Raw genomic sequence first — 27,694 nt, forward strand, 5'->3', positions numbered from 1 at the left:
TAAGTAATTCGTTATTATAAAGAATAAATTACTTTTCTCAATTCTTTGTTTTATCTTAATCTTTACCAAATTTCCTGTAGAAATCTTAAATAAATTAACAATATATAAATAAATTGTTTAAATATTTCCTTCAAAGTGAATATTCTATCATGAAATTATTAAAAAAAAAATAGTAAAAAATATTCCATAATTTATTTAGAATGTACAACTTTTTATTTTGAATCAGCAAAAATGACTAATATCGTTATTGCGAACTCAAGACTATTGCTAACGTATTTTCTCGAGTTACCTGCCTAATCATCTTTGACATTGATTCACGATAAAATCCTTACTTGAAATATGATACATTATTATATGCATTTGCCAGAGAAAATTCAGTTAATTCAGCCGATATCCGTTTTCTGACTGTTTTAATGTAATCAAAATTAAAATAATTAAAAATTAGAGAAAAGAATCAATACTCAAGATGCGAAATGTTTACAGCATACAATCATTATCATTGGCTGAATAATGCTCATAAAGATTTAATAATTTTAATCTCATAAATATTAATTTTTTTCTTCACAAGTCGTATCGATAATGTTTTATTTATATACCATATATATAATAATGTAAAGATGTTTTATTGAATTATGCATATAAAAAATTCTCAAAAAAAAAAAAAAAAATCTCGATAACTTTCGTATATGCATAAATAAAATCTATCTACAAAAGAAATTCAAATGTATAAAACTACATAAGAGAATTAACAGAATCTTAATTTTGATTTAAAATCGGAATTTATTTTCATTCAGTTTGATCTCTGTTTAACACACTCGATAATGGGAGATTCGGCAGTCCGATTGCTTTCAAGTCGAAACAAAATCTCGCATTTCTATTACCGCAACATGGAGCATCACCCACTCTAAAATCATCGCAATCGGCCTTCTTAGCCAGATGATGACGATAAGCATGAGCTACATACACCTTACTCCATTATTTCTTTTTTTTTCGTGTTCCTAGTTAAAAAGGAGATAGTATCTCTTTTTCTTTTTTTTCTTTTCCTCAGGCTCTTTCGTCATGCAACTTTACTAAGCATTCGTTTCAAACAATGCCTGGGCTATTCTCGCACCCTTCTGCAGCACCCTTTGCACACGCATGCACGATGCAAACACCTACTATGCCTCTATCTACCTTCTCGTATCAAGCAGCCGTCCCTCACCGGCATTTTTCATTACCGCCGCCGTCGCCCGTCGTTACCAGAGACCAACTAGCTTGTGACATGAGGGGGTGCAATTTTTCTTCAATATTCGGCTCGTATACCCCGAAAAATATCGTGAGAATACAATACGATCCTAATCTCTGAATAAGAACAAGTTTTATAAATGAGATATGAAGCTTTTGGAACAATTATAATGATATTACATAAAGAAATTCTGATTTTATATTTTACATCGCCCATAAGAAATCAAGAGAAAAATGGAAGAGAATGTGTAGTAATGTTTCTGTTATCTTTTGTCCATAATGATGATTCAACAAATGTAGAAAAGGAGAAATGTATACCATAATTTTTATTAGACTTTGGTCACTTTGGGAACGTACCGTTCATTATCAAACGTTTGGCTCTTTCTTGGAGAGAACATTAATGTATATTCACTTTTCGCTATTTAAATATAAGCTCGTAAACGTAAAAGTTTCCCTGTAATATAAAAAAGGTCGTCGTTGCGGCTTTATAATATATTTCATTTACAAGACCGCGTGAATTCATTCTTCCTTTATCACTTATTTCCAATAATTTTTTACGTCATGCACCTCGGTGCGGAAAAAATTGTTTTAATTGTATCTTTACAGAACATATTCTTCGCAATTCTTATAATATATATATATATATATATATATTCTCTAAATTCTTTGGAGTGAACTCTCAACTGTTTGGAGTAAGATTCCAAAGAATTTTTACAAAATAAACTAAGATAAATCAAACGTTTTACGATTGAATAAATTTTTCCGAATTATGTATCGATAACAATATCCCGATTGGCAACTTATATATTTGTTACGTCGAGATTTCTCACGTGCGACTTCCGGCATGCGAACGCTACACTGTGACTCGCCGGCCGCACTTCTCTGCGCGATGACAAATAAACTGCGAGTCGTGCGCCGACGGTTTAATCCATTTATCCTGCCGTTATAAACGATTGAACAGGAGTAATTCCATTCTGCGGTTTTGGCTTTCGCACCCGACGGACTCGCGTCAGTGTCCCTCCTCCGTGCTCGCGCGATGCATCCGTTCGCCATCATCCCAGCATCCCTGGCCTGCCTGTCTGCTCGTCTGCCTGACTGCCTGACTGCCTGACTGCCTGACTGCCTGCCTACCCCTGTCCACTCTGTATCGCTCTGTTCACGCCTACAGCTGTCTCTCTCTAAACGCCTCCTTCCTCCTCTCGTGCCGACAAAATTGCATGACCAACTTTCGAAAACCGCATATCGTATTTTACTCAGTGTCATTTTTATCAGTTGACTGAGTGTTCGCGTCAACAATGGATCCAATCAATGTGTAATTCAACTAAGAATTAAGCTAAGACTTATTTGAAGTTTTCCAAGACTTTTCCAAGTATCGTACTGTTATACGTACAATATATCCATCCGTTCACAAAGTGACTTTGAAGCAACATAATACGTGAAATTTTATGAGACGCAATAAAAATCTGATTTTACGCGTGCCATTAAATTTTCAACGGAGAAGAGATAGATCGACATTTCGGCGTTAATGCGTCCGTAGAAGGTATCTTTGCATAATGCGCCAGTAATAGATACGCCGACCCGTCCGTTCGCTCTGAAAGCGCATGATTGAATTTTCGATGGATTTTTCCCCAGAAAAATCGATCGGGCCCCAATATATTCCGCGAAGCGCGGCGGCACGAAAAAAGGAAGTGCAATTTACTTGGGCAAGTTCGCGCAGCAGGCCAGGCCAGGCCTTGCGCGCGAGGGAGGAGTGATAGTGCTCTCTCATCCACTTTGCGGGGCTTCCCATTCTGTCCAATCTCGTTGCTCTATCAGTTTCCCATACCCGATGATTCCATCTCACGGGCCATCCTCTAATCGATTTAAGTCCGCCTTTGCTGGCGAGGGTGCGCGCGCGCGCTGTTATTCCACTTCGGAATGACGGGAGCGAGGTAAACTTCGTCTTTTCATGGCGTCCGCCATGAAAATCGACTCGCGAGCACGATCGAGAGGATCTGCTGTGCCATTTGATTTGAAAAAGATGATACGATATCTGCTGATCCGTACGAGATATACGTACACTCGCAGTAGATCATTTTGTGTATTTCTTTCTTATGGTTCTTATCTTGTCTCTTGATCAAAGTTTGGAATTTTAATATTTCCATTGATCAATTAGACATTATTTTAAAACTTGAACCCAATCAATACTATGTACTCGATCAAATTATTTAATCTGTATCTAAAGAATTCTTGTTACATTTTTATCGTGATAACAGGAAACGTATCTAGTCCCGTCGCGAGGGTTATTCCCATATGGCGCGAGCAGGGTGTAAGAAAAAGCGATGTGATATTGTTGGAGATGCGTAATCCGGCGTGATCCGACATTCGCAAAGTTTGCCAATATATGTCGCGTCCGGAGAGCGTATACAGGGCGAATATAGGTGTGGGTGAACCTGGACGAGGCCCGGGGAGGGGGGGACTATCTTGTATCTCGTAATAAAAGCCGGGGACCGGTGGGCTTTGTATACGTGGCCGAGGGTCTACGCGACGGATAACGTAGTGGAGAGAAGTAGAGAGAAGTAGAAATAGTAGGTAGATAGAGAGCGACAGATGAGGACGAGGTGGAAGAGAGCGAGAAGAGATGAAGTCGCGGAGGGCAGTGAGGCGGGTTCGCTTGGTCGAGAGGATTGAGTCGAAGAAAGAACGACGAAAGGTGTGTACGAGAGAGAATGAAGGGCGCGGAAAGGATGGGACAACGACGAGAGTAGGAGAGATGGGGAAGGCAGTGGTATGATTTTCGAATAGAGAGAAAGAGAGAGAAAAAGGGGAACAGAAAGACTCCTGTTCCAATATACTAAGAGCGGATACGCAAACCCACAGTCACTGGCCAGTCCCCTGCTGTTCGGTATCGCTGTAGTCGCAATCGGGCTCCTACCATTGCTGTCGCTTTTGCTACCATGATTTCTTCCCCTCTCCGCCAACCAAACGTTGTTCCATTGTGCCTGGCGGCTCATTTATTTATGTCTGTGAAAGTTTTTAATCTGATGAGATGTCTACCCCTCTGCATCTTCCTTAATTCTGTCAAGATTCTCTCCTGCCTGTCCGTGTGTGTCGGATGAAGGTTTTAGAAACCTGAAATAATTAATAAACGCGCATGGAACGCAACGTCGTCAATAATATGCGATTTTGTGCAACGAGACACACCTTCCCATGTCGATGGTGTCAAACAGTTTAATTCTCAAGATTTTTTAATCTTTTATTTCATACTCTCTAAATCTGAATCAGTGGATAGTCATTAATTATACCCAGTGGCATACTTTGCACTGATAATCAGTAAAGTTCAACTAGGAAGAAGGGAAAAAAGGAAGAATGTTTGAACATTATATAACTAAAATATTTGCACGTTAATTTCAATCTTCCAATATTCATTGAATTTAAGCACTGAAACAAGATTAGTTAGATTACACAGTAAAGATTAGCTAGGTTAAGGATCTCATTTAATTCACTGATTACCATTAATTCCGATTTAGACAGTACATTATGTGTGAGAACGATTGCAAGTTACGCGATTCTTAAAAGCAACTTTCTTAAATTGAGGAATTCGCCTAAACTCGGCACATTTATGTGCAATTCGAGATAAAACATTACAGAGAAGTTATCAGGAACGTCCTAACAATGCGCCGGGGCAGTCGGTCGGCCGGTATGATGTGGGAAATTCCGTGAAAGTTGGGGGACTCCCCCCCTCGTTCCCCTCCGAAACTCAAACTAGCGCCCGAAGTTATGAACTATTTCAATGAGTTTACGGGAGTTACTCGTTGGCGGTTAGTTGATTACCGTGGCCTCTCCAATTTGCAAATTTGCATTAAACACGAGTGCCCATGCTATCGCGCGACCGCGCGAGAACTGCCGCACGCGCGCGCATGCTTCCATCGGGATCACGAAAAAGCATCGCGCGGAAGACTAAACCTGCGCGCGGCACCACCAGCTGTACACCGTTATATTTGCCAAATAATTCCGCGCGATCGTGCAATCGTATCGATTCCCGTTCGTTAACTCGGCCGAGTGACTGATGTTAACTCGCGTTACACGGTATTGAAACTTACGCCTCGGGAACTCGTTACATTGAGTTAGAATGGCATCTCGCGGGAGTTTATAGTGTAATTATACCCTTTGAAGAGACGGCTGATTATTGAAAACCACATTATATTTGCCAGATGAATGAAATTTATTTATATAAATTTATCCGTCATAAAAATATTTTTGATAAAATCAAAATGCATGATTATTTGATGTTTTCTACATACGTACTCTCTCTTTTAACGTATCGTTAAAAAAACATAACGATATTTCGCCAAACACGAAATGAGTGGATTTAAATTAAAGAATGTGTGTGCTGTCATATTTCGATAATATTTTTAAATCAACATTATCAACATTGTTGATAAGAAGTATAAATTATATATTCTTTTATTAATTTGTAATAAATAGTAATAAAAAACTAGATCTATTAATAACAAATTCTAAAGCAATAGGAATTATTGCGGACAATATCATATGTAGTTGTAATGTCCTTCCGAATAAACTAGCTGTCTACTCGAAAGCTGTTCTCTCGAAAGGAAGTTCATGGTGAACAAAGAGCTTGATGAAAAAGTCAGTATTAGGAAATTAGGGTGCTGCCAGTTTCGAAGTGATAATGGTCACCCGGCAAAAGTTTTCACTCGTCACGAGCCTTCCTTCCTCCGTGATCTTTTGAGCCTTTCTTGAACCCCGTCGTCCTTGCGCGGAAGTCGACACAATCGACTTCCTTTTTCGCGAAGCGACAGGCAAGAAGATCCGGAGAAGAACTGTACTCGTGGAGAGGATAAACGAGAAGAAAGAAGACAACGAGATGAAGAGCAACGCGCGGAGGTTAGCCCGCGGGCTCGCTTTAATTTGCTGATTATGACGTGGCGGCGACGAGGAACGGAAGATAATCGGACTTTCAGTCCCCGGTTCTTCGTCGTCGAGCCCTCTCGAGCTGCTTTTTTCAGCTAAACACACCCTCGAATGCTAATACTACAATTTTTCTGGATAATTTCTAGCGCATCAAGACTTTCTTTGGTACCATCTTTTCGTCAACACTTCTTGGTTCCTTCAACATTGTCACAACAACCTCGTTATCGCGTTTGTGAATGTTCCTACGGTTTCATGATGCTATTCAGGGCGAAGTTTGAATACTTCTCCTTCCGTCTAAAATTTTCATTCAAAATGCTAATAATATGAACAATGCTCATCCTTTCCCACCCTACCTTTTTAATTTCACATTTTTGTCCATGCCTTACGTTCTCTTCATCTGGTCGCTCTTTTTTGATCCACTCATCCGTTTCACTGCATATTTTATTTCTCTCCTAATTTTGAAAAATATAAGATACTATTCTTTCTCCTTCTTTCTGATATTTCATCGACATCAATTACCGTTTAATTATCATATTCCTACTATTTTACCTTTTACATTCTTAGTTTTCAAATTAATAAATATTTCAAACAGATACTAGATATAATTGAAACGTTTGTCTTATCTCCAAGTGATTTTTCACCCTTCGAAAATTATTTAGAACCATAAACGGAAGGTAATTTTATCTTTACGTTTCTATTTCAATTTCCTTATAATTTAAAAGTTAAACTTTCTAACGTCTAAAGTCAAATATAAACAAACAACATAATAGATACGATACTGAAATGGAAAAGACCAAGCGGACCGCGTTCGTCCTTCCATTCGACGTTTCCGTTCGACAATTTGGAAGGAAAGAGAAGCTATTATATCAATTTGAAGCAATTTTCTCGTTAGACTGGCGCGAACAAGCCGATTTCGTTAACCTCGCGAACCTCACGCCAAGATTCTCATCGACGCGCGCGGATTGCACGAGGTAGCGTCCCGTGACGAGTATAATAAGTATTACGAGCGATATCCCTCCTTCGAGGGTAACATAATTGTTTTCGCTCAATCTATTTAACATAATTCTGGCGGCCGGGAGCTGCCGGAAAAAAACGAGAATTAAACGAGGAACGTCGGTAATTGTCGGTAACAAGAACGAGGAACCTTACAACACGCGTTCTGTCTGCATGGTTTAATCATCGTAGGACGAGACGAAGGGGTAAGGATGCGAAGAGAAAAGGTGGTCGGGAAAGGGAAGAATTTTGCGCGCGGGAACGAGAGAGAGAAATTATAATCGCGGTTGCACGCGGCTCTTGTGCTTGTACGCGTACGTGAATGTGCGCGCGCACAAGGCACCTTCGTATATACATAATTGCCGGCAAAAGCTGTAATTTTTTCATTATACATTATTTCCGACGGAACAAATACCGGTGATGGCGGGTTGCCCTCAGGGAGGTAGGAGCGGAACGTCTACCTCTTCATCCCACGCGAGTACGTTTCCTACTTCTTTCTTCTTCTTTTTTTTTTCCTTCACGCAAGTTTCTATACGTTATATTTCAAATTCTTAAAGTTTTGCTTCATCTAAAACTCTCTTTGCGTACATGTATCAATTTACGTGTGCGATTTCTCTCTCGAAACGCATAGTTATATTGTATAAGTTTTTTTTTTTTTTTTTTTTTACGGACGTTCATAACCGATATTTATCGCGTTATTTTGTAAACAACTTTCATCTTTCTTTAGCCTGTTGCGATTCATATCATCAAGTATTCTCTCTGCACTCTGCTTTTTCACCCTTTCCATCTCTTTACGTATCTCCCTTTTCCCGCTTTTGATGCGGGACTCGTACAATAAAAGAAGCCAGAGGCTCGCAGTATGGCCCATTAAAAACTAGCAATTAGCATTTAAAATATAAACCTTAGCATAGCGGGAGGGACAAAGTACGATGTCTAATGAAAGCCAGGGAGAGACAAAGGGGGTGGTGGTCTTTTGGGTCGGTTAAATGCCTTTCAGTCGCGGCGCAGAGAATCCGCCGCGGTTTAAATGGAGCTCATCCCTGATTGGCCATCCATTCGCCGCTTCATCCACATCTCAAACTTAGCGTAATTTCGCTTCTTCGCGTTCTTCTATCGTCGACCAGCTAGCTATTCATACATTGAGAGAATAGAGATGAGAGAGAGAGAGAGAGAGAGAGAGAGAGAGAGAGAGAGAACCAGACATGGGAGGTCAAAAAGATTTTGCACTTAGCGTAAATTTTTATCTCGAAGCCGTGTTGCTTCCGCCAAGTTATCCCTTTTTCCGCCCTTTCCTCTATTCCGTTTATCTCTTTTCATTCTTTCCCATCATCTCTGCCCTCGACGTCAATTTTTGCTAAACAAAAGCCTACTAGCCAATGCTTCATAATCTCGAATATTGGATACGTAGTTCATTCCCTTTCTTCTATCCTTCCGCGTATTTTGCATTTTCTGCCGGCCTACGGCTCAGAACTAAAGATCGAAGCTTTTTGTTTCTTTCTACTAGTTTCCTCGTTTTTAGTTCGCATTCGTTCGCGTCCATTACAGATGGATAAACAACTACGTTCACATACATTATCCTGAATATCCACGTTACGCACTGCCAGTAAAATTGCAAGAAACAAAATTATCAATTTAAAAATATTATCCAATTAATATCTATAATTTTATCGCTAAATCTTTATGTATATATATATATATATATATATATATATATATATATTCGTTGCATAAAATCATTATAAATCTTTTCAATATATTTGCGTTCGTTGTTTCACTGCGATTTTTTAATAACTCGATGGGTTACCACGCTGTAATTCCACAATCAGCGTATCAAAACATAAGAATGTGAATCTCTCGAGACGGGTAGTTCGGGCGAGAGGCAGTAAGAAAGGAACAGAGAGAAGAGAGCGCGCTGCGTTAATAATTTGCACTCGGACGAGTCTATTGTCCTGCGGCAGGCGCACGCGACCGCTCCAATTATGGCACTCCGCCTTGCCAAGGCTTCAACCGAGCTGCTCCACTCGCATCCCCTTCGAGTCCGGGTACTCCACCAACCGCCTGCACCCTTCTAGAACCTCCAACCCCCTCCCCTTTCCACCCACCTCTTCTTCTTTCCGTACCATTCTCTCGCGCGCTCGCTTGCTCATTTCTCCACGGATATCGCGAGGGTTCCCTTTCACTCTGAGAAGTTTAATTACAATCGTAATTATCATTCTAAAAAAGTTTCACTCGCAAATGTCCGCCAACTAACAATAGCAACGATTCGAAGTTTCGCCATAGTCATTCCTAATTCCGTATGAGAAATAAGAACTTTCAGACTGACGCGATGACGTGTCTTCTATATAGAAGTATTAAAATTTCAAGAATTATTCTAAATGTACAAAATGGGAATCATTCGTATCTTGTTAGCGTAAAGTTATTAAACTTCCTTCACTATAGTTTTCTGATTATTGTATACTGACAGAAAAGTGTTTACTATTTGTGACTATAATTGCATGATAAAATAATTATAGTTACGAGCTCCATTTTTATAGTTATCACTACTATAAGTTTAGTAATAATAACCATACATATATAATTTTTTAAACATGAAAAAATTGTATTATTAATTATGATAACGTCAAATATTTATAGGTAAAATATTAAGATATAAATAAAAATAAAGAATATAAAGAAATATAAAGATATAAATAAAAAATAAAATAAACATTTTCATTCAATAAATGCAATCGCAGTTATAATAAATATAACTATTTTTTTTAATTCACTATTTCTGTGGTGACTAAAAAATATGTTAAGAAAAAACTAAAGATTTTCAAACAGTGTGTGTGACTATTAATAATAACACAATTGATTAAATTTACATAGTTGAAACAACTACAAATATACAGTAGTACCAAAGAATAATTTATAAATTATAGTTTAACTATATAATTATAGATTATAAATTACAGTTAAATTATGATAATATGGCAACCATTTTCCTCAGTGTATAATAACCTGATAAAAATATAGATAAATTTGTGATAACAAATTATAATCTCATTATACCATTGCCTTTTTTGCACGCCACGTGCTTTTTAAAACCTCATTACAGCGGGCGACGGAAATGGGAAACTACTAGGTGGAATCAAGGTACAAGTTCTGAAAAGACTTGAGCACGACGCTCGTTCTTTCTGCGCGTCGAGGATGACGAAGTATCACGCTTCTAGTTTTGCGGCTTTATTTGCTCGTTTCTTTCTGCTTGGCCGCCAAGAAATGCACGCGCGTGTTTATTACAATTTTCAAGAAGTGAAAACTTCCCAGAAGAGCTTTTGCGGGGCAAAGAAGTCGCTCACGCATAAATAAGTTCCGTGTTATTCATTATTTCGTAACGGATGACACATAGAAGTCATATTAATGTTACTTATGTTTTCTGAAAATGACAATTAGATTATTCCACGTTTCGAATCTGATTTGCATACACGTTCAAATAAACTTGTCAAGTATGATACGCGCAAGCCGCATACATACAAGTTTATTGCAATAACTGTGCAGTTTTGTCATACACGTGACATTCAATAAACTACACACATATGCGGTTTGCACATACTTGACAAGTCTACTTGAATGTACATGTGGCCGTCTTAATACATTCAGTGCCTGTATTCTGCAACTTTCAACAACAGTTCGTTATTGTTATATTGTTGCATTTGTTGCTCGGTTTTTTTAATCGTAAATAGTACGTGCGCAATAATACTCTCTAAAACTTTAAGAGTGAAATATCACTCTTAAAGAATGAAAATTGAGCCACTCTTTTTCAAGACCGTCTCAATTTTCACTCTTTGGAATGAGATTCCATTCCAACAAATTTAGACAGTAATACAACTAGTGTATATAACCGGTATCTAACTCACGTGTTTTCTTATTAATACACCAATCTTTTACGTACTTGTTAATTCAATTAAACACTTAATGCACAGTCGCGACGTAGTTCCTAAATCCACAGCAGCTAGGCGATTTTATTCGAAGAGCTTAAAATTATCCATAGCAATCTTATGGCATGTACGATCTCCATTCAGACGAATGGAGCGGCATTAACCGGGTTGATGGTAACGCCTTGGCCGAGACCTTCGTGAAACAGTGGTGGCGAGCTGGCACGTCACGGCTCGGTTATAATCACGGCGGTAGGTGCGCGCACCGAGAGCGGCTTTCCGAGGTAATTGAGAAACGTTCTCGTGTTCGAACACAACTTTGCTACCGTTGGCAGAGGCCTACCGCTAATAGGACGGTTGGCACGCACGCGATTCATTCATAAAACGCTCTCTCACTGTTGCAGTATCGCCGTCGTAACGCCGTGATCGTTCAGAACCACGACCGATGATCTTTCTTTCTCCTCAAATCACGCGAGATGATTAGTGTCAATGGAAAGTGGTTGAGATAATATCTTACGTGACGAGACCATTTCAGACGAGGCACCGTAAATGATGATTTGTTATCGATATCGAATGACTTTTCGACAATATGTGATAATTATAAATAATAAGAGGAGAAATTGAATTAAATATAGTTTTTAAGATAGAATTATGTACGAAAGACACAGAAATGGTTTGAAATTTTTACACTATTTGAAAATTTAGTTGGAGAGGAAAAAAAAAGAGTTATTTAAATCGCACTGGCGAAAGATAACCCGATGACTGTGATTAGCGTCACAATCCGCGCCATGCAAAATTCACGACAAGCCGAGAAGGCGAAGTAGAAGAGATAATGGTTAAGACCGACTCCATACCAAATAGAAGAAGGTCAAGATGTAAAAAGACGATGCAAAGGCAGTGGGGATTGTAGGATGATTCGAGGATGAGAGAGAGAGAGAGATACTACGTGTATCCTACTAAATGATACACGGATGCTTTATATAAGTGACGTGCTAACGAAGTGTGTAACAGGCGGTAAATAAAGGAACCTGTAATTATGGATGACGTGCCGCAGACGGGAAGGGAGCCCACCCACGAGTCCCACCGGCGGCTGTGTCCTACCATCGGTAGTTGTCGTGCAAGAGTCCCTTGGCGATACGATGGAAGCGAAGGATAGTCGTCTCCTTGCCTCGAAATCAGAAGAGACCGTCGTGTTTGCCCGAGGACAAACATCTAGGTTAACCGGAATATGAGCGCGGCTTAGTATCAAGGGAAGAAATACCGAGGATACGAGAAGATGACGATCGTCTGTAGGATATCGTTCTTATTGCATTCTGTTGCCTGTTTCTCGGCGGCGAGGATTAATAGCTGTTTAATAATGGTGGATGTCAGAAGTTATGCACTTCCTAAGGAAGGATCATTCCATGCCCTTAAGGAGAGGGTGTCTTCTCAACACGCACGTTCACACTACTGCTAGAATATTTTCGCTTCACTTACGAAATCCTCTTGCATATAATCGTTACATATTTCTATCTTAAAATTCCATAATTTTTCCCTGACTTCCGGATAAAATTTCATGATTTTCATGATGATGCTTTTAATATTTAAATTCTTTTTGTATTTTCAATTGTATTTGGAAATCGTCAAATATCCCTTTGTTGAGGGAACAATTTAATATAGCAAATTACTATTGATGTTGTTGACAATGCTTATATTTAATTGTTAAGTCGATAGTATTCCGAAACATAGATGTGACGTACGCATATTTCTTTGAAACTAAGAATTTTAATTTTCCAGAAAATTTTGCAAAAAATCCCCCGACTTTTCGCTTGATTTCACTGATTTTCAGTTTTGCGAGAACCCTGGTGAATATTAGATGGAAATTAAAGATAAAATTGTAGAAATTACAATTATTTATGATCTTATATGAAATTTACTTTAATATGTTTTGAAATCCTGCAGTATCATTTGCCTATTTAAAATTTACTGTCAACTCCGATCAGCGGCGAGGCTGTTAACGTTCGCGATTAAATACTTCGGCTACGGGCGTCAGAGAAATTTATGGCGAGACGTGCCGCAAAAGGAGTAAACGAACGGCTGCACGTCGTTATCACGCGGTGGGTTTCGCTCGATCGTGTTTACGAAGGGCGCGATGCGCAACGCGTGGCGTGCATCAGGTACGGGGCGGGGGGTACAAGCTCGTTCACGTCAAAAGGAACGAAAAAAATCCTGTTCTCGCCGGCAACGCGGACAGACGGACGTTTCCTCTCTTCGTGATCACCGCGAGGCAAGAGGCTCGCGCTCGAGTTGCGTGAGAACAGGTCGAGAGCCGGGACGAGGAGAGAAATTTTATGGTCCCTTCCATCCCCCCTCCCTCCACCCCGCTGAGGTCTGCCGATTGGCATCGCTAGAAGAACTGAAGAACGCCTCCCTCTCGTTTCTGTATCCGCTTTTCGTTTGTGAGTGCTTAAATCATTCAAATCGCAGCGTTGTTGATAAAAAAAATCGTCAGAGACATCATCTCACTTGGAATTCTCTAAAATCTTTAGAGTGGAGTCTAATTCTAAAGAGTGAAATCTCACTTTTTAAAAATTGACGATTAGACCGTTCTTCTTCAACACTGGCTCATTCGTTATTCTTTAGAATTAAATTCCACAAGATATTTTATAGAGAATATTCTGAGAAAATATCGTAATTTTCTATTTGACCATATTAAATCACCAATCAATTAATAATAATGCTCGTAAATTTTTTCTTCGACGATTATGTTTGTTAAGTTGATTTTTGCTCGCGACTTCCATCACTGAGTTTATCCCAATCGATCTATTATAAGATGGGAATGGCATGCAATGTTTTTATCGTCAAAATCCTTTTCACAGGCAGTCTACGATCATTCAACATAGCGGTTGTCGGTGATAGCTATAACGAAGGTTATGAATGTTTTACGTGAACAATGGGGAGCTAGTTAGCAACGCGAGTATCACACATTCTCGCTTGGCTATGCTGAAATTGTAGCGCTGCACTGCCACACCGCGAAGCGCCAGATACCGCACATTAGTTCATTACCACACTACTACGTCTACCATTATTATTACTATTAACGTTAATTTAATATTTCTACGTGCCTGATATTCAATGACAGATCAAATGTTGCAGGTTCGATGATAATTTTCTCTATTTACAGTGAGTGTAAAAGTGTTTGTATTCGTACAAAGAAATTTTTTATTAAAAAAGTCTTATTTGTAGAAAATAAACATTAATTAGCAATTTATACAATGAATATATTCTGTTCTAACATAAACAAATGAGCTTTGCATGTATTTCTGATTTTAGAAACTCTAAATTTCTCGACTGTATATTTTTGACGAATACTTTTTGAGCATCCAAACAATACAATTTTTAATTTTCGCTTATTTTTCAGATGATATATTTTCTATGATTAATACACTTCTTTTTGGTACATATAATTTTAAGAAACAGTCTATTTTATTCTTTATGAATAAATTATTAATTACCCAGCAAGAAATGATCGTCAATTAAACGTCAAATTGGTGTTGAAATCATTGTATCGACATCTATTCGACATCAATTCGATGACTTATTTCTCGCTAGATAATGTTTACTTTTTAAAAATAAAGTTTTTTTAAAAAATATTTTCTCTGCGAATATTTTCTGCACTCACTATATTCAACTGGCAATACAAAATGTTAAAACAATTGTATTAAAAAATATCAAACTCTTAAATCCAAAATTAATGATTTTGATCAATTATAGAGTTAAGTTTATTTCATAAAAATCATTTCGTTTTGCAAAAGAAATATCACGTACAGTATTTCTTTCTATTATAAAATTCTTAATGTCAAGTTATATTTAATTTGAGTTATTTTTAATTATTTCTATAGATCATCATTGTTTCTATTTAATATGTTAATATTAAATAATAGAGTTAAATAATTTACAATTAAAGTAATCAATAAGACCAATAATTTAAAATGAGCAAAATGAGATGTTGAAAAATCTAATTTGTTCAAATATGAATCAAATTGACAACAAAAAACTGAACGTTTCGGATAGTACAGAACTCTTCATCAGCAATACGAAACAAAATAGCCAGAAAATTAATTCGACATACACACAAGTTAAATTTCTCCCCCTTTTTATCTTGTAACTTCTAGAGTACGAGTTAAGAATACACATCCAGGTTAATTAGACGCTTCGGATTCAGTATAATAATTAATAAAAGCAAATCCATTGTAAAATCATAATGTAAAAAGAAAACAACACGATAAATTAATATGACAATATACAGTGACAAAAAAATGATTATATTAGGTGTTGGAATTAATTCGTAGCGTTTTACAAGTGATGGGAAGTACTTTCATTAATGTATTTTTTAATGCTCATGTGAAATAAATAACATTCTTTCATTTAAAAACGCTACGAATTAATTCCAACACCTAATAAAAATATGTTAACTGATTCTTCGTTTTCAAGATGAGAACAAATAACAATCTATAAATATTGAGATGTTTTTACTAATGTTATTTTAAATAACTTAATTCAAAAAATATATTAAATTTGATTCAAATTTAGTTTATTATTTATTAACAAAAAAAGACTCAAAAGTAACTCTCACCGTTTTCATTGAAATTTGACAGTATTATAAAGCATGAATATAATCATACCTTTTGAGATAATCTATCGTTTTTTAGATTTTAATATTAAATTTAGTAGCGGCAATTGATTAAAGTTTATATTCGACTTCATGATGCGTTAAAAATTTGTTTTTATCAAAACTTTCATCCCAAAATTTGTAAAGGAGTAATCCATAATAAAAATCTAACTAAAATAATTTTTTATATTAATAATTATATCATAAAACGTTATTATACATATAATAGAAAAAAATTAATTGCCTTCTCTTCTGAGTCTTCCCTAGTAAGTACATACGTTAATATGAACTTGTTTACTTAGAAACTAACTACAGTAATGGATTGATTTTGACCCATATAGAAGTTAAAAATAAAAATATGTTATTTGACTCAAGAAATTGGGTTGCCATTGCTCCTTTGATATTTAACAGTAGATTTAATACGCTGTAAATTTGCGATTAGTCGTCTCATATTAGGCTTCAGCCAGAGCTACGTCTGGTGGACGTGCCAAAGAGCCCAACCTAATGAAAAAAAGCAGTTGCTTAAAGTGTGCCCATAAAACTACGAGAGGACGTAGCCACGTTGGCGCATACATTCTACCAGATGGCGAGCCAGACAAGACGACACTATAAACAGATTTATGGACTCTACCACTACTCCTAGTCAATCCATAACCAAAGTTTTTTGGTCCGTATTTTATGACACGCTTATGGCAACATCGTAATCGGATTATTCTAATATAATACGATTCAACGCATTCTGCATGTCTTGGATACTCACGACTTGGATTTATCGAGTGTTTAACGCCAATAGCATCATTGTGCTTACCTGAAACAAAAAAAAAAACAACAAATAAAATAATGCTTAAAATACTATTGAATAATTGAAGAAATAATACGCGATATTCTATAAATATTATCCTACATTTTGCCAAAGAATTTCGGTTTTTTGTAAATTGCCATTTCTATAATACATTTCTTTATTAATAAAACTTCCAGCCATTATCTCCTTATTGCTTATTATTTTATTTTGCTCATAATTTGATTGTCTTAATTTATTTTATTCGTATTCACGAATTAAAACGTGTGTTCCGCTAACTCATCCCTGTCAAATAGATACCGTGCACTGAAAAGGGTAACAACGATGCGATATTTGTCTATGAGAAGGGGACAGGATCGCTAACGTAACGTTCTGCGTGCTTCGGCTTACGTAACACGCGTAGCTGAAGGAAAGGGTCCTAACTATTTGCTCGGCTGTAGTGCTATCTGTTTCGATTCGTGTTTGCTGTTCCCATGTTGACAGGCGCACTATGCTCGGCCTCACGAGCTCGAATCGTTTATATATTTGCTCGTTGTGAACACGCGTAGACACACGATGCGTGGAGTTTGATATAGGCAGGTCACTATGTCGGCTCGCTGTAATTTTGTGAAAATACTGTACTCACACTTTTAAAATAACACAGGGTAAAGCAAAGTAATTTGGATAGATTAGCAGAAATTTTTTAAACTGTATAAAAGATTGAAGTCACGTGTATTCAATCAAACATACAAAATATACGCTGTTGCAACAGTGTGTATATTTATGTACGAATATATGACTATTCAACATGGAGAGAATTTTTTCTTAGAGTTTACCCTGAAAATATGATAGTCACATGGGACAATATTATATTTCGAAGAATTTTAATGCAAATCTCTCTCATTCATTAATAAAGCTACAATAGAGTTTAAATAAGTTTAATTAATTTTACTAAAGAGTGCACAAAATCTTTAAAATATTGTATTGTATCACAGCTATCACAATTTGAAAATTTCTATTAACCTATTCAAATTAACCTTCGAAATAACTTCGCCTATGTTATTTTAAAAATTTAGATATATTATTTTAATTTCAATAGATTACCAGGAATTTTTCAAATTGTATAAAAGACTGAAGTCACTCAGTATATTCGCTCAAACTTACAAAATATACTACTTGCATCAGTATCTTTAACACAAATTAAAAATAATTTTTTGTTAACCTAATCACTTTTTTTTTTATCCTATTATATATTATTTCCAATAAATTAGATTGAATAAACTTGTATAATATTTTCAAGAGAATTTAAGCGCGATACGAATCATCGAAATCAACTGCACGCGCGGGCAATCTTTCCGTGTAGATAAGAGTCAAGTGTGATAGTGCGATCAGCGTACGTTCCGTTTCACTCTGTCCGTTGTGTGTACCTTGGCACAACAGCCGATGATAGCCGGGCGCGACGATATTGGGAGCTACGCGCGACTCGCAGTTATACACTGGCGGCCTATTACACGCCGTATTACCACTGTCAACATACGCGCACGCATAATAACGGTTATTAGATACGCCGGGGCCGGTTGCGCGCGACGGCCGGGATTTACCCTTCGCATTACCGTCGGCACCGCGTTCGCACAATCCTATCCATGCGAGTACACGAATGTTCCGCCGGATTCGCGGACGTTTGCGATATAGTCAGAGTTGCGCTTCGTGATGTGGCATCGAGATTAGGCTGCTGCTGCAGTTATATGATAACGACGAGCGAATGATAATAAGTAATTGAATTTGTTCGGTGACTTTTTCAACTTTTTTATGCCACGACATTCAAATATTAGCGTAAATTAAGGCAAAAATGTTGGGCGTTTTTTATTAGCCATTATTTAAAGTTTCAAGAACTTGATTCATGACGTGTGGTGTAAATTATTATTTGTGTCAAAAATCGTTTAAATGTATAATGCCAGTAACCAATAAATATAATAACAAAGATAGAAGAATTTCGGGTAAATAAAAAAAGGTATAAGTTAAAGGTATAATGCTTATTATCTTTAACCAAAACTGTAACAGGATGTATAAAAATCAGAAAAAATAAAAATTAATAATTGTATAAATGTAATGTAATTATGTGGCTAACGTAAATTCTTTTTTTTCGCAAAAAATACACCTACACTATTCATATAATGGTATAAAAATATAATTTTGATATAAAAGGAGAAAAATGTGCGACTAATTAATAAATCGTTATTTACAAGATTGAATTATTATGCTTTATCGTGATATATTAAAGTTTCATTAGACATAATAAAAGAGATTTGGCAGAAGAGATAGGACAGAACAGCGATACATGGCGATCCATGAATCACTGTCATCAAACAGGTGTTTATGATCGATACAGTCATCGCGGACAGATGACATATTGCGCCACGATAGTAAATCGTAAAAGCCGCGACGTTCATGGTTTCGACAGTTTAATGGATACTTCAATAGAACGTGAAGACAGACGACTGTCTCGAGGGCAGCCAGTTGGATGAACGAACCTGTACTTTTCGATGTAACAGGCGGGTGTAGTCACTCATCTCACACTGCGGTTAGCGCGGTTGAAAACAGCAGGAAACTTTACGGAAGGCGAATAATGTGCAATAATGCGAGATACGCCTTTCCTTCTTTTGACCGTAAAAGTGAGCTGAGTGAAGAAACTGGTTCTGCGCTCAGCCAGTGACTCCCGCGCTGCTTCGAGTAAAGATTATTGTTCGAAAACTGCAATTAGTAGTTCCCTTATTTGCAAGCACATTTTCTCACGGTAATGTTCTCTTGCGTCCCGTCGTAAAGCTATTCAATATGGGACAAAACAAATTTTGGGACAAAGGGGGTTAAACAATGAAATTGAATGAAAGGTCACGATGTACGTATTCCATGGAAAGAAACTACATTTTAAAGCAAAAGGAAGATAATGTGAGGAAGTTTGTTGCGCGCATTTAGAGAATTGAACGGAAATACATTTCCGAAATGTACCAAAGTGGGTTTCACATGTGGTGGCCCATAAACGTCGTGTGGTTTCTTTTCTCCATAAATTCTTTGGTCAATTTAAAGTCGAGTTTACCTTAATAAAAATGTCCAGCGATCGAAGAACGAGTATCGTTTAAGTACGTTTTGTCAACCGAAGTTTCATCGCGGATACATGCGAAATCCCCTTTCCCCTTCATTCTTTGTGAGCCCTCGTCGCGTTCAGTATGTCGCAGTGGCAAACAAAGCCGAGGACATCATATGCAGGTAGGATTATAGCCGAGGATCCCTTTTTTTCGTTTTAGAGGGATGAACGAGAGCTACCCTCCTCGATGTCCCGATCAAGTCCATCGTGTTCCGGGGCTCATCCCGTGTGCTTTTCTCCCTTCCGCGCAGAGAAGGGGGTTGATTCGGGTGAATCGTAAGCGTGGCTGCGGGATGCGCGGATGTTAAATGCACAAATGTGTAACTGCATTGTCAAATGGAAAAATCCCCCCCGGGACGTCGATGGCACAATAATGGGACAGATTATAATCTCGTCTACCCCCCGAGGGGCTGCTCTCCCTGCATCCCCCTGTTGCTGCGTCCCGTAGTCTTCACCGTATCTCGTCGTGTCTCCATGCCTCACCTTGCTCTCTCACCCTATCTTACGTACATGCATGGTACACGCGTGCGGTGTATCTTGTCCGACTATTGACTATCCCGTAATCGTCGTCGTTGTGTGTGCCACCCTCTCGCGTCATCCGTGTGTCCCCGTGTGTCCCCGTGTGTCGTGCCCCTTGCATGACACGCCATAGCCTAATTAAGTGGGCATAATAGATCCGACAGTTGTGCGCTTATTGTCCACTGACGTAAAGTATCCGTCATGCTCGCTCCTTCCCTTCATCCCTTTCTATACATTTGAGAGAGAGAGAGAGAGAGAGCTTATTTTCGTTGAGGCCTCTCGACAGAAGTTATGATAGCAAAAGAACGTAAGAACGTTCTTGCAACTCTTGACTCCACACGATCGATTATTTCGTGCTTATTTTCTTTCGATCGATGAAATAAAAATTCCTCGTAGGAATGGGAGAAGCAGAGAGAACATTAATTGTTGCAATGTCGTAATATTTTGCATTCAAACGTCAACATTCTCCAACGCGATTTGCAATTACCTCATCGTCACAAATAAATATGCTCAATACTGTAACATACACGAAGACCGTGCGTTCTACCGCTACTTGTTACGTTAACTACGTCGTTCTCGTCCTTACTGATTTACGCTCGCGCCAGTACGAGAAGACGCAATGAGGCGCGCGTCGTATCGGAGACGTCTCTCTAGATAAACTCACCGCGATATGTGGCCGCGTCTCGTTGTAACAGGTACTAACAACTTGTTTGCACGAAGTAAGCGGATCTCTGAGAACAGCTGTCAAGCAGCGCGACGTACGTGCACGCGTTTCTTCAACATTCCGGGCTTATCAGATAGCCGAAGCCGCGATCAATCTCTATCCCACGTGTTGAGAGGCGCGCATGAAGTGGAAAGTGGCATAGTGGAGGAGAGTGAGAGAGTAAATGAGTGCGTATGTGTGTGTGTGTGTGTGTGAGAGAGAGAGAGAGAAAATTTAGAAAGAGCGAAGAAACAGAGCCGGATCCTATCAATTTACATGGCTCTATCCGTGCCAAAAGCAACTAAAAGGAACATAATTTGCAGTCATAATATGTATCCGTTGCTATCTTATAAACCGGTCGCTCGATTCATTAACAGAATATCTGCTCGCATTCCTACAATAATCTCTCAGACTCGAATTATCGATACGACGTGCCGTATACATTTTACTTGCAACCACGGAACGCGTCGTACAATCTTGAAAATCATTTTTATCGTAGTGCAAAGTTAACGCTCCAAACTGCTTCTTCATGTTTCAATATTTTTAAGAATTTGTGAGGATCGTTCCCGCACGCTGTAACGACGTTCGTTCGCTAACCGCTGCAATCGATGGCTCTATGTCAGGAATTTAAGAGGAACATCGATGAGAGAGAGAGAGTAAAACCAAGAGACGACTATGCTCGTCGATGAGCAAGGGTGAACGGAGAGGATCCAGAGAGGAGAGTCGGCAGAGAAGCAGAGGGTAGTAGGAGTCGAGAGAGAGGAAAGGAAATGGCGCCGGTGATGGTGGTGCGGGGGATAGAAGAGGAGAGACGAGAAGGGGAGGTTTTCCAGCTCGACGGAGCCAATTCAGACCCGGAATTTATCCTATCAATTTCCGCTCGGTGGAGTGGCAAAGAGCTCGACGCGGCTCTCGGCTCGCCGTTCGCTATATTAACGCCGCGGAACTCGCCGCTTCTCCGCCGGGCGGACTCGCGCCGAAATGCCCTGCGCCTTCTGCACATCCGGAACTAACGATTTTCCTGTACGTGTACGTGTACGTGTGTGTATGTGTGTGTGAGTATGTGCATGATTTTAAGAAAAATACTTTGAAAAATGTATATGGTTTTATAATACAATTTCTTAAACTTTTTACATATTTTAAAATTATATTTGATCTTTTTTATCGTTTCAACAATCGCATTATTCTATAAAAGAAACCTCTTAGATAGAAATATATACGCAGGTTTTTTTTAGACATCCATTCATTACTATCTACTATTACTGTATCTAGTATTACTGTATTTTCATTAGTTATAACAGTACTACCTAGAAAATGGATAAGAACTTGATAAAGTTTTATTCAGTTTTATTCAGCTGAAGCAGTTTTTCTGATAAAAATATATGCAATTTTTAAACATTTGTTCAATTATTTCTTAGTAAGAGATTATTATAGTTAGTAGAATATTGCGTAGTTTGTTGTTTGTTTGTTCAATAAATGAACTTAGATTTTGCACATCTTTTATGCGCAGTAACTGCAGACAAAGCGTTACATTTAGATTGGGATCCTAAGTAGTTTACTTCTTAGTTATTAGATAAAGATAATACTGTCTAATAATTGTCAAAAAAATACATGAAACTTCAACCAGACGCACTCTTGAATTTAAAACATTTCTCTTAAAAATTTTCAAAAGCGTTTTCACTAATGGTATTGATTTTCCTTTTAATTTTTCATCTTATTTATCATTTTTCTTAATTTACAATTTTAAATAAATATATTTTATGTTTTAGTATTAGCACTGTATCTTCCTGTTTGCAGGTTTATTGTGTTTCTTGGATATTACCTTATCATACATTAGAACACATATTGTATTCTATGCAATATATATTTGATTAGTGGTTTATTAAAAGATAGTACTTTTTATATTATTAACGTATTCTTAGAAAATGGCTTACTGCGACTATTCGAAAACACACTTTGCGTTTTTTATTATCAATGTTACTGCGGTCAATCCAACACTTGGAATATGGGATTAATAGAATATTGTTAATTAGAAGACATTAATCAATTTTCTAATTTTTATTGGCCAGAAATTAGCAAATAATTATTGATCCGTCTGACCTGACTAGTTTAACCTGGGTAGTTTACCTAAGATTTCCGGTTAGCTATTGTCAAGTAAATTTAAGGTAATAAAAACTGACCAGTTTCTGGCCAGTGACCAGTTTTTCTTAGACACTTTTCTATTTGAGTTGAGATAAACTGTACTTTTAAGACCCGAGTTCAAACATAAATAAAAATTTCTGCAATTTTGTCAAATTAAAAAATTCTTTCTTATTTTTTCCGCAGTTTTCTTGTTGTAATTGCGGTAAACGTTGAATGAAATATGGACAAAAAGCTTGGAGATGGGTTATTCGAAGATAGTTAGAAGAGAGGATAAGAGACAGAGAGGACGAGACAGGGAGAGATGGCGGTGTAGGAGGAGTCGGATAGGACGGACCTCTTTAGGTTTATCGGAGCAAATAATGCAGCAGGGAGAGCCCAGCCGGGTTTTCCATGCGGAAGACCAGCGAACCGATCACATTGATCTTTGCCAAAAACAATACCCGACCCGCCTTTGAATTCCACTGGCAAAATACGGGCGCTAGGTGAGTCACCGGGTACGTATACACACGGCCGAGGGCACGCATGAGGTGACACAACTACAGGCGTATGTCACACGGAACATCGTGCATGCGCTCCTTACGTATGTATAAGTAGTTACATGTGTATATACAGCTGAGTTTCGTCGACGTACACGAGCGGGTTTATAAACACGCGCGACGTACGGTGTGTCCCTACCGGATGTATACACCGATTTGTAAAATTACAAAAGTTAAACGGATGCACTTGTGATCCTAAGCGGTAGATAATTAACAAATTGATGTTTGACTGGATCACGAGGATGACGAAGGAAAGCGAGTGAAATTTTCATTTATCAAACCGTACGTTTCATGTTTGTATTTCGCAGTTATACGAATGCTAGAAGAAGATTCGGTTGCTACAATTAATACGATACGAGAGAGAGACTTAGCGAAAATAATATTTAAATAACATTGCGCGCGGCGAAAAGACGCGGTTGTATTTTAAATAAACACGCATGCCCTGAAGCCGTCCGGTAAACGTTCCATTTGTAGCGCGTCAACATAAAAATCCGCGAGTTTGACGTGTCTGGTGGAGAAAAATCAGTCGGTAAATTTGCAGGCAAACAGGCTACAAAGCGAAAACCAAGTCCAGGCTTCTCGTCAAAATACATTCGGCAACGAGGCATCAATTTCCAATCGGTGCTGTTCAATCCGACCGTCGTGTGTAACATGCGGAGGCAAGCAGTCTGGATGCGAGCGGCCGGAAAAAAATTGATAATGGATTAATAACTGCCGTCCAATTCAAACCCGTTAATTATTTTCAACTGTACAAGGGCTTCGAAGGATTGACAGGCCGACGCACACAAAACGAACACAGATGAATACACGTATAACTCGGAAAAAAAAGGTTAATTTTCGAGTTTCGAGTTGTATAATATTCTAGGCGATTTTCTACATCAGTAGACACGTTCGAACAAAATACGCGTAAGATTTCATGTGAATATCTTACAGAATTTTGTTGTTTTAAGTATTCTTATAAGTCTCTCTTTTGAAATTGCTGCTGTATTTTTTTTTTAATATTAATCAATTTGTCAAACTAAGATGACATATGATGTAGGATGCTGATATGCTGTCATAATGTTCCGCCATTCGATACGAGAAATCCTCTCTTCGACACAAAGTCAGTGAGCACTTTGTTCGCGCAAACAATTGATTTCTCGATCATAACCACACGAGCACATATGTACAGGTTTCGGTCACCTCTCTCTCGCCTTGCTCCGCCTCACCACTTAAAAATCCGTATAATAATTCGTCGCGGTTCAGGGGGACGACGCTGGAGGACGAGGAAAACTAGAGGGGCAAAGCGAGTCGAGCTTCGCTCCGCCAACGAGGTCTCTTTTTTATGAATATTCGAACACGCGCCAATAAATTCGAATGAGCCCGGCGAAAGGGTCGCCAGACGTTGAAGTGGTAGTCCGCTCACAGTCGATAGGTTCGTCCTGGTCGGTCTAGTAGGGCCCTGTTGCCAAAGGGTGGCAATGTGATACGATGACGATGCATGACATTTCTCCTTGACGTACTTGTAAATATGCAACGCAATGTGTGTACACGCGTGCATTTATATTTGGAGAGAGAGAGAGAGGGGGGGGGGGAAGAGAACAAGAAAAAGAGGGAAAGTATTTCTGGGAGAGGCAGTGTGATTTCTCTCTACACCGAGAAATCATATTCGAAACGGCATTACTCTTGTCAACCATCCTCATCTGTACTCGTGATCGTTATTCAACGAAAGAGGAAAAGATGAAACGGAACAACTGATCTCTGCATTCCCTCGCGTCGGAATCTCGTTCTCCCTTAGAAGTTATTCAAATTTGCTGCTCGAACGCAGTTCTCGGCTGGCTGACGCCAAAACGTCGCATCGAAAGGACTTGCCGTATGAATTTCTAGACTGTAACTGGAAATCCTTCGAATCATCCTTCGAAAATCACGAGACGATTTAAGAAACATTAATTCGGTTTGCGACACTTTGAAACAACAAAGGACTATTCCTTTTTTTGATATACAGGTTTAGCTAGATGTAGTTTAGAGATGTATACAAGTTGTATAATAATTTTTGTATAATAATTGTTTAAATGTCAATACTTGCTCGGCCTATAGAATGGCCTACGCTCTCCGTTTCTCTTCTTCTGCTTTTTGATGCGGATGTTGCGGAAAATTTGCAATCACTCTTGCGATTGTCTTTCTACGGCGGGTGCATCAACTGGACCGGGACATGCACAAATCCTTCGCTCTGGGCCGAAATACCAGAATATCAAGGATGTATTTGCGCGGGGGAGGCTGGCATTGAGTTGCTGTATATGGAAAGTGAAAGAGACACACACAAGCGTCTCTCTCGCTAGCTAATGCAGAACGGTGAAATATTCATCAGTCTGGCTGCCTGCCTTGGTGGCGCGGGCCAGCCCACCCTTTATATTTCGTAATTACCCTCCCAGACCCGTCCTACCACCTCAAGCCAGCCTCCCCAATGCTTCCACCTCCGTCTCCGTCATCGCCAGCTAGCTAATACCCTTCGCCCCGTGAAACCCTCCGGTCGTCATCATTGCCGTCAAACTCGTCGTCTCGGGCCGTCTCGCCATTTCCCTCGGCCCTCTTTCGACCTACCACTCCTCTTCTCTTCTATATCGAAGCTTCCATTTCCAATCCCCGCTTTTCCGTCACCTTCACCAATCGGGCAGCATTCTAATTCCACGCCAACAGCACGAAAGCATATCCTTAGAGCAAACTACGGGGCAGATGTATGGCTAGAACCTAGATCGTTGATTAAGATTTACTTACATATCACAGAATTTTTCTGTTTTACATAAATTAATCGAATACATAAAAAATATCAATCATTCAAAAATTATTACTTAATATTAAGAATATCACCTTAATAAAAATTTCTACGTATTCCGAAAGATATCATTGGTAGCAAAAGAAAAAATGATCACTGATAATCCGACAACTATATCGATCAAACGTAGCATCGATATTTCCGTCGCAGTTAGCAGCACCTTGCTACGAATTTACATCGTCGACAACGCTCTTCCGTCTTTCATCGGTGATGGCGGTTCAAAATACTTGCCGAAAGGCGGTTCGACAAAGGCGTAATATCGTGCCCGGTAGCATAGTCGATCGAGGCACCCATATATCCCGGGCAACGGCCGGAGGTCTAAATATTTATACGCTAATGCCTATGCGTCGGTTCGAACATCAAAGACGAGGCTGCTCGATCCCTCCTGCATAGTTCGTAAAAATAAATTCCCGTCGCTGCGCGTCGATCCGTACCCTGCTCTATACCTTCTGCTCCGATCCTCCGTCGACGACACCCAACGACGACAACGACATCGTCATCGACATAGTCCTCGTGTTCGATCTCGGTGCGCCGTCGAAAAGAATTCGAAAAGTCGAAGGGGACCTAAAACCCGAACATGTCTCCTCGTCGTTCCACCGTTCCAGCGCCTATCTACCACAGGTCTGATACGCACGCGAAAACACAAGTTGTGTGCCACGAGCAAACACTAGACGCGAGTACGCGGGAGCGACGGAGGAAGGAGGCGAGAGAACAAAGAAGTCGGAGAAGAGAAGAGAAGAAGTCGTGGAGGAACCTCGAAGCTGGTGAAGCAAGATCCAGCGAGACGTTAAAGCAAACAACGAGTCACACACGCAGTCACACGTCGAGCCCCGCGGTATTTTCCGGCTGTTTCTTTCCTTCTCCGACACGTTCCCGTTCCCGTTTCCGTTGCGTCCTATGGTCTTGTAAGAACCCTCCTGAGACGCAGGATTCACCTATTTCTGAAGGAGCACTACGAACAGCGATGTATGTCTGGTTGACATACATCGCTGACGTATATCACGCGAATATTATTTTATGGCATTGCTTATTGTCTTACGTATATTACTACTATACCGTTGACATCTTATATTGAGGGAAATGATAACGTGAAATTTATATTACATATTTTCAATGCCAACAAAAATTATGTACTACAAAGAAAGCATATAATTACATCTTCAAATCTGATACCAGCGTATCGTGAAGGCACGCGAGCACAGAGTGAAGAAAATGCACAAGGTTGACACTTGCATGGAAAAAAAAAAAGGAAAGCTGAATTTTAAGATTATTGATTAGTAAGACAGAAAGAGAGGTATCGGGAAATCTGGAGATGAACCGGAAGATGATCTCGAATCTCGAAGTGCATCAGTGCCCGTCCACAAAG

The 27,694-nt window shown here is 38.9% G+C and overlaps 1 protein-coding gene across 1 annotated transcript in view; it reads right to left on the reverse strand.

Annotated features, from left to right (window-relative positions):
- Nucleotides 1-27,694, reverse strand: part of LOC147908534 (protein pangolin, isoforms A/H/I/S) — a 153,939-nt gene that overhangs the window by 17,762 nt on the left and 108,483 nt on the right. Inside the window, exon 4 of the mRNA XM_087409633.1 lies at nucleotides 1-16,504. This exon is cut by the window's left edge and continues 17,762 nt beyond it. Within this exon, the coding sequence (XP_087265759.1) occupies nucleotides 16,466-16,504 (39 nt within the window). The 3' untranslated portion in view covers nucleotides 1-16,465. The remainder of the gene's footprint in view (nucleotides 16,505-27,694) is intronic.

Source organism: Acromyrmex echinatior, chromosome 9 (genome assembly GCF_024713525.1).
Source record: "Acromyrmex echinatior isolate Ae372 chromosome 9, ASM2471352v2, whole genome shotgun sequence".
Lineage (NCBI taxonomy): Eukaryota > Metazoa > Arthropoda > Insecta > Hymenoptera > Formicidae > Acromyrmex > Acromyrmex echinatior.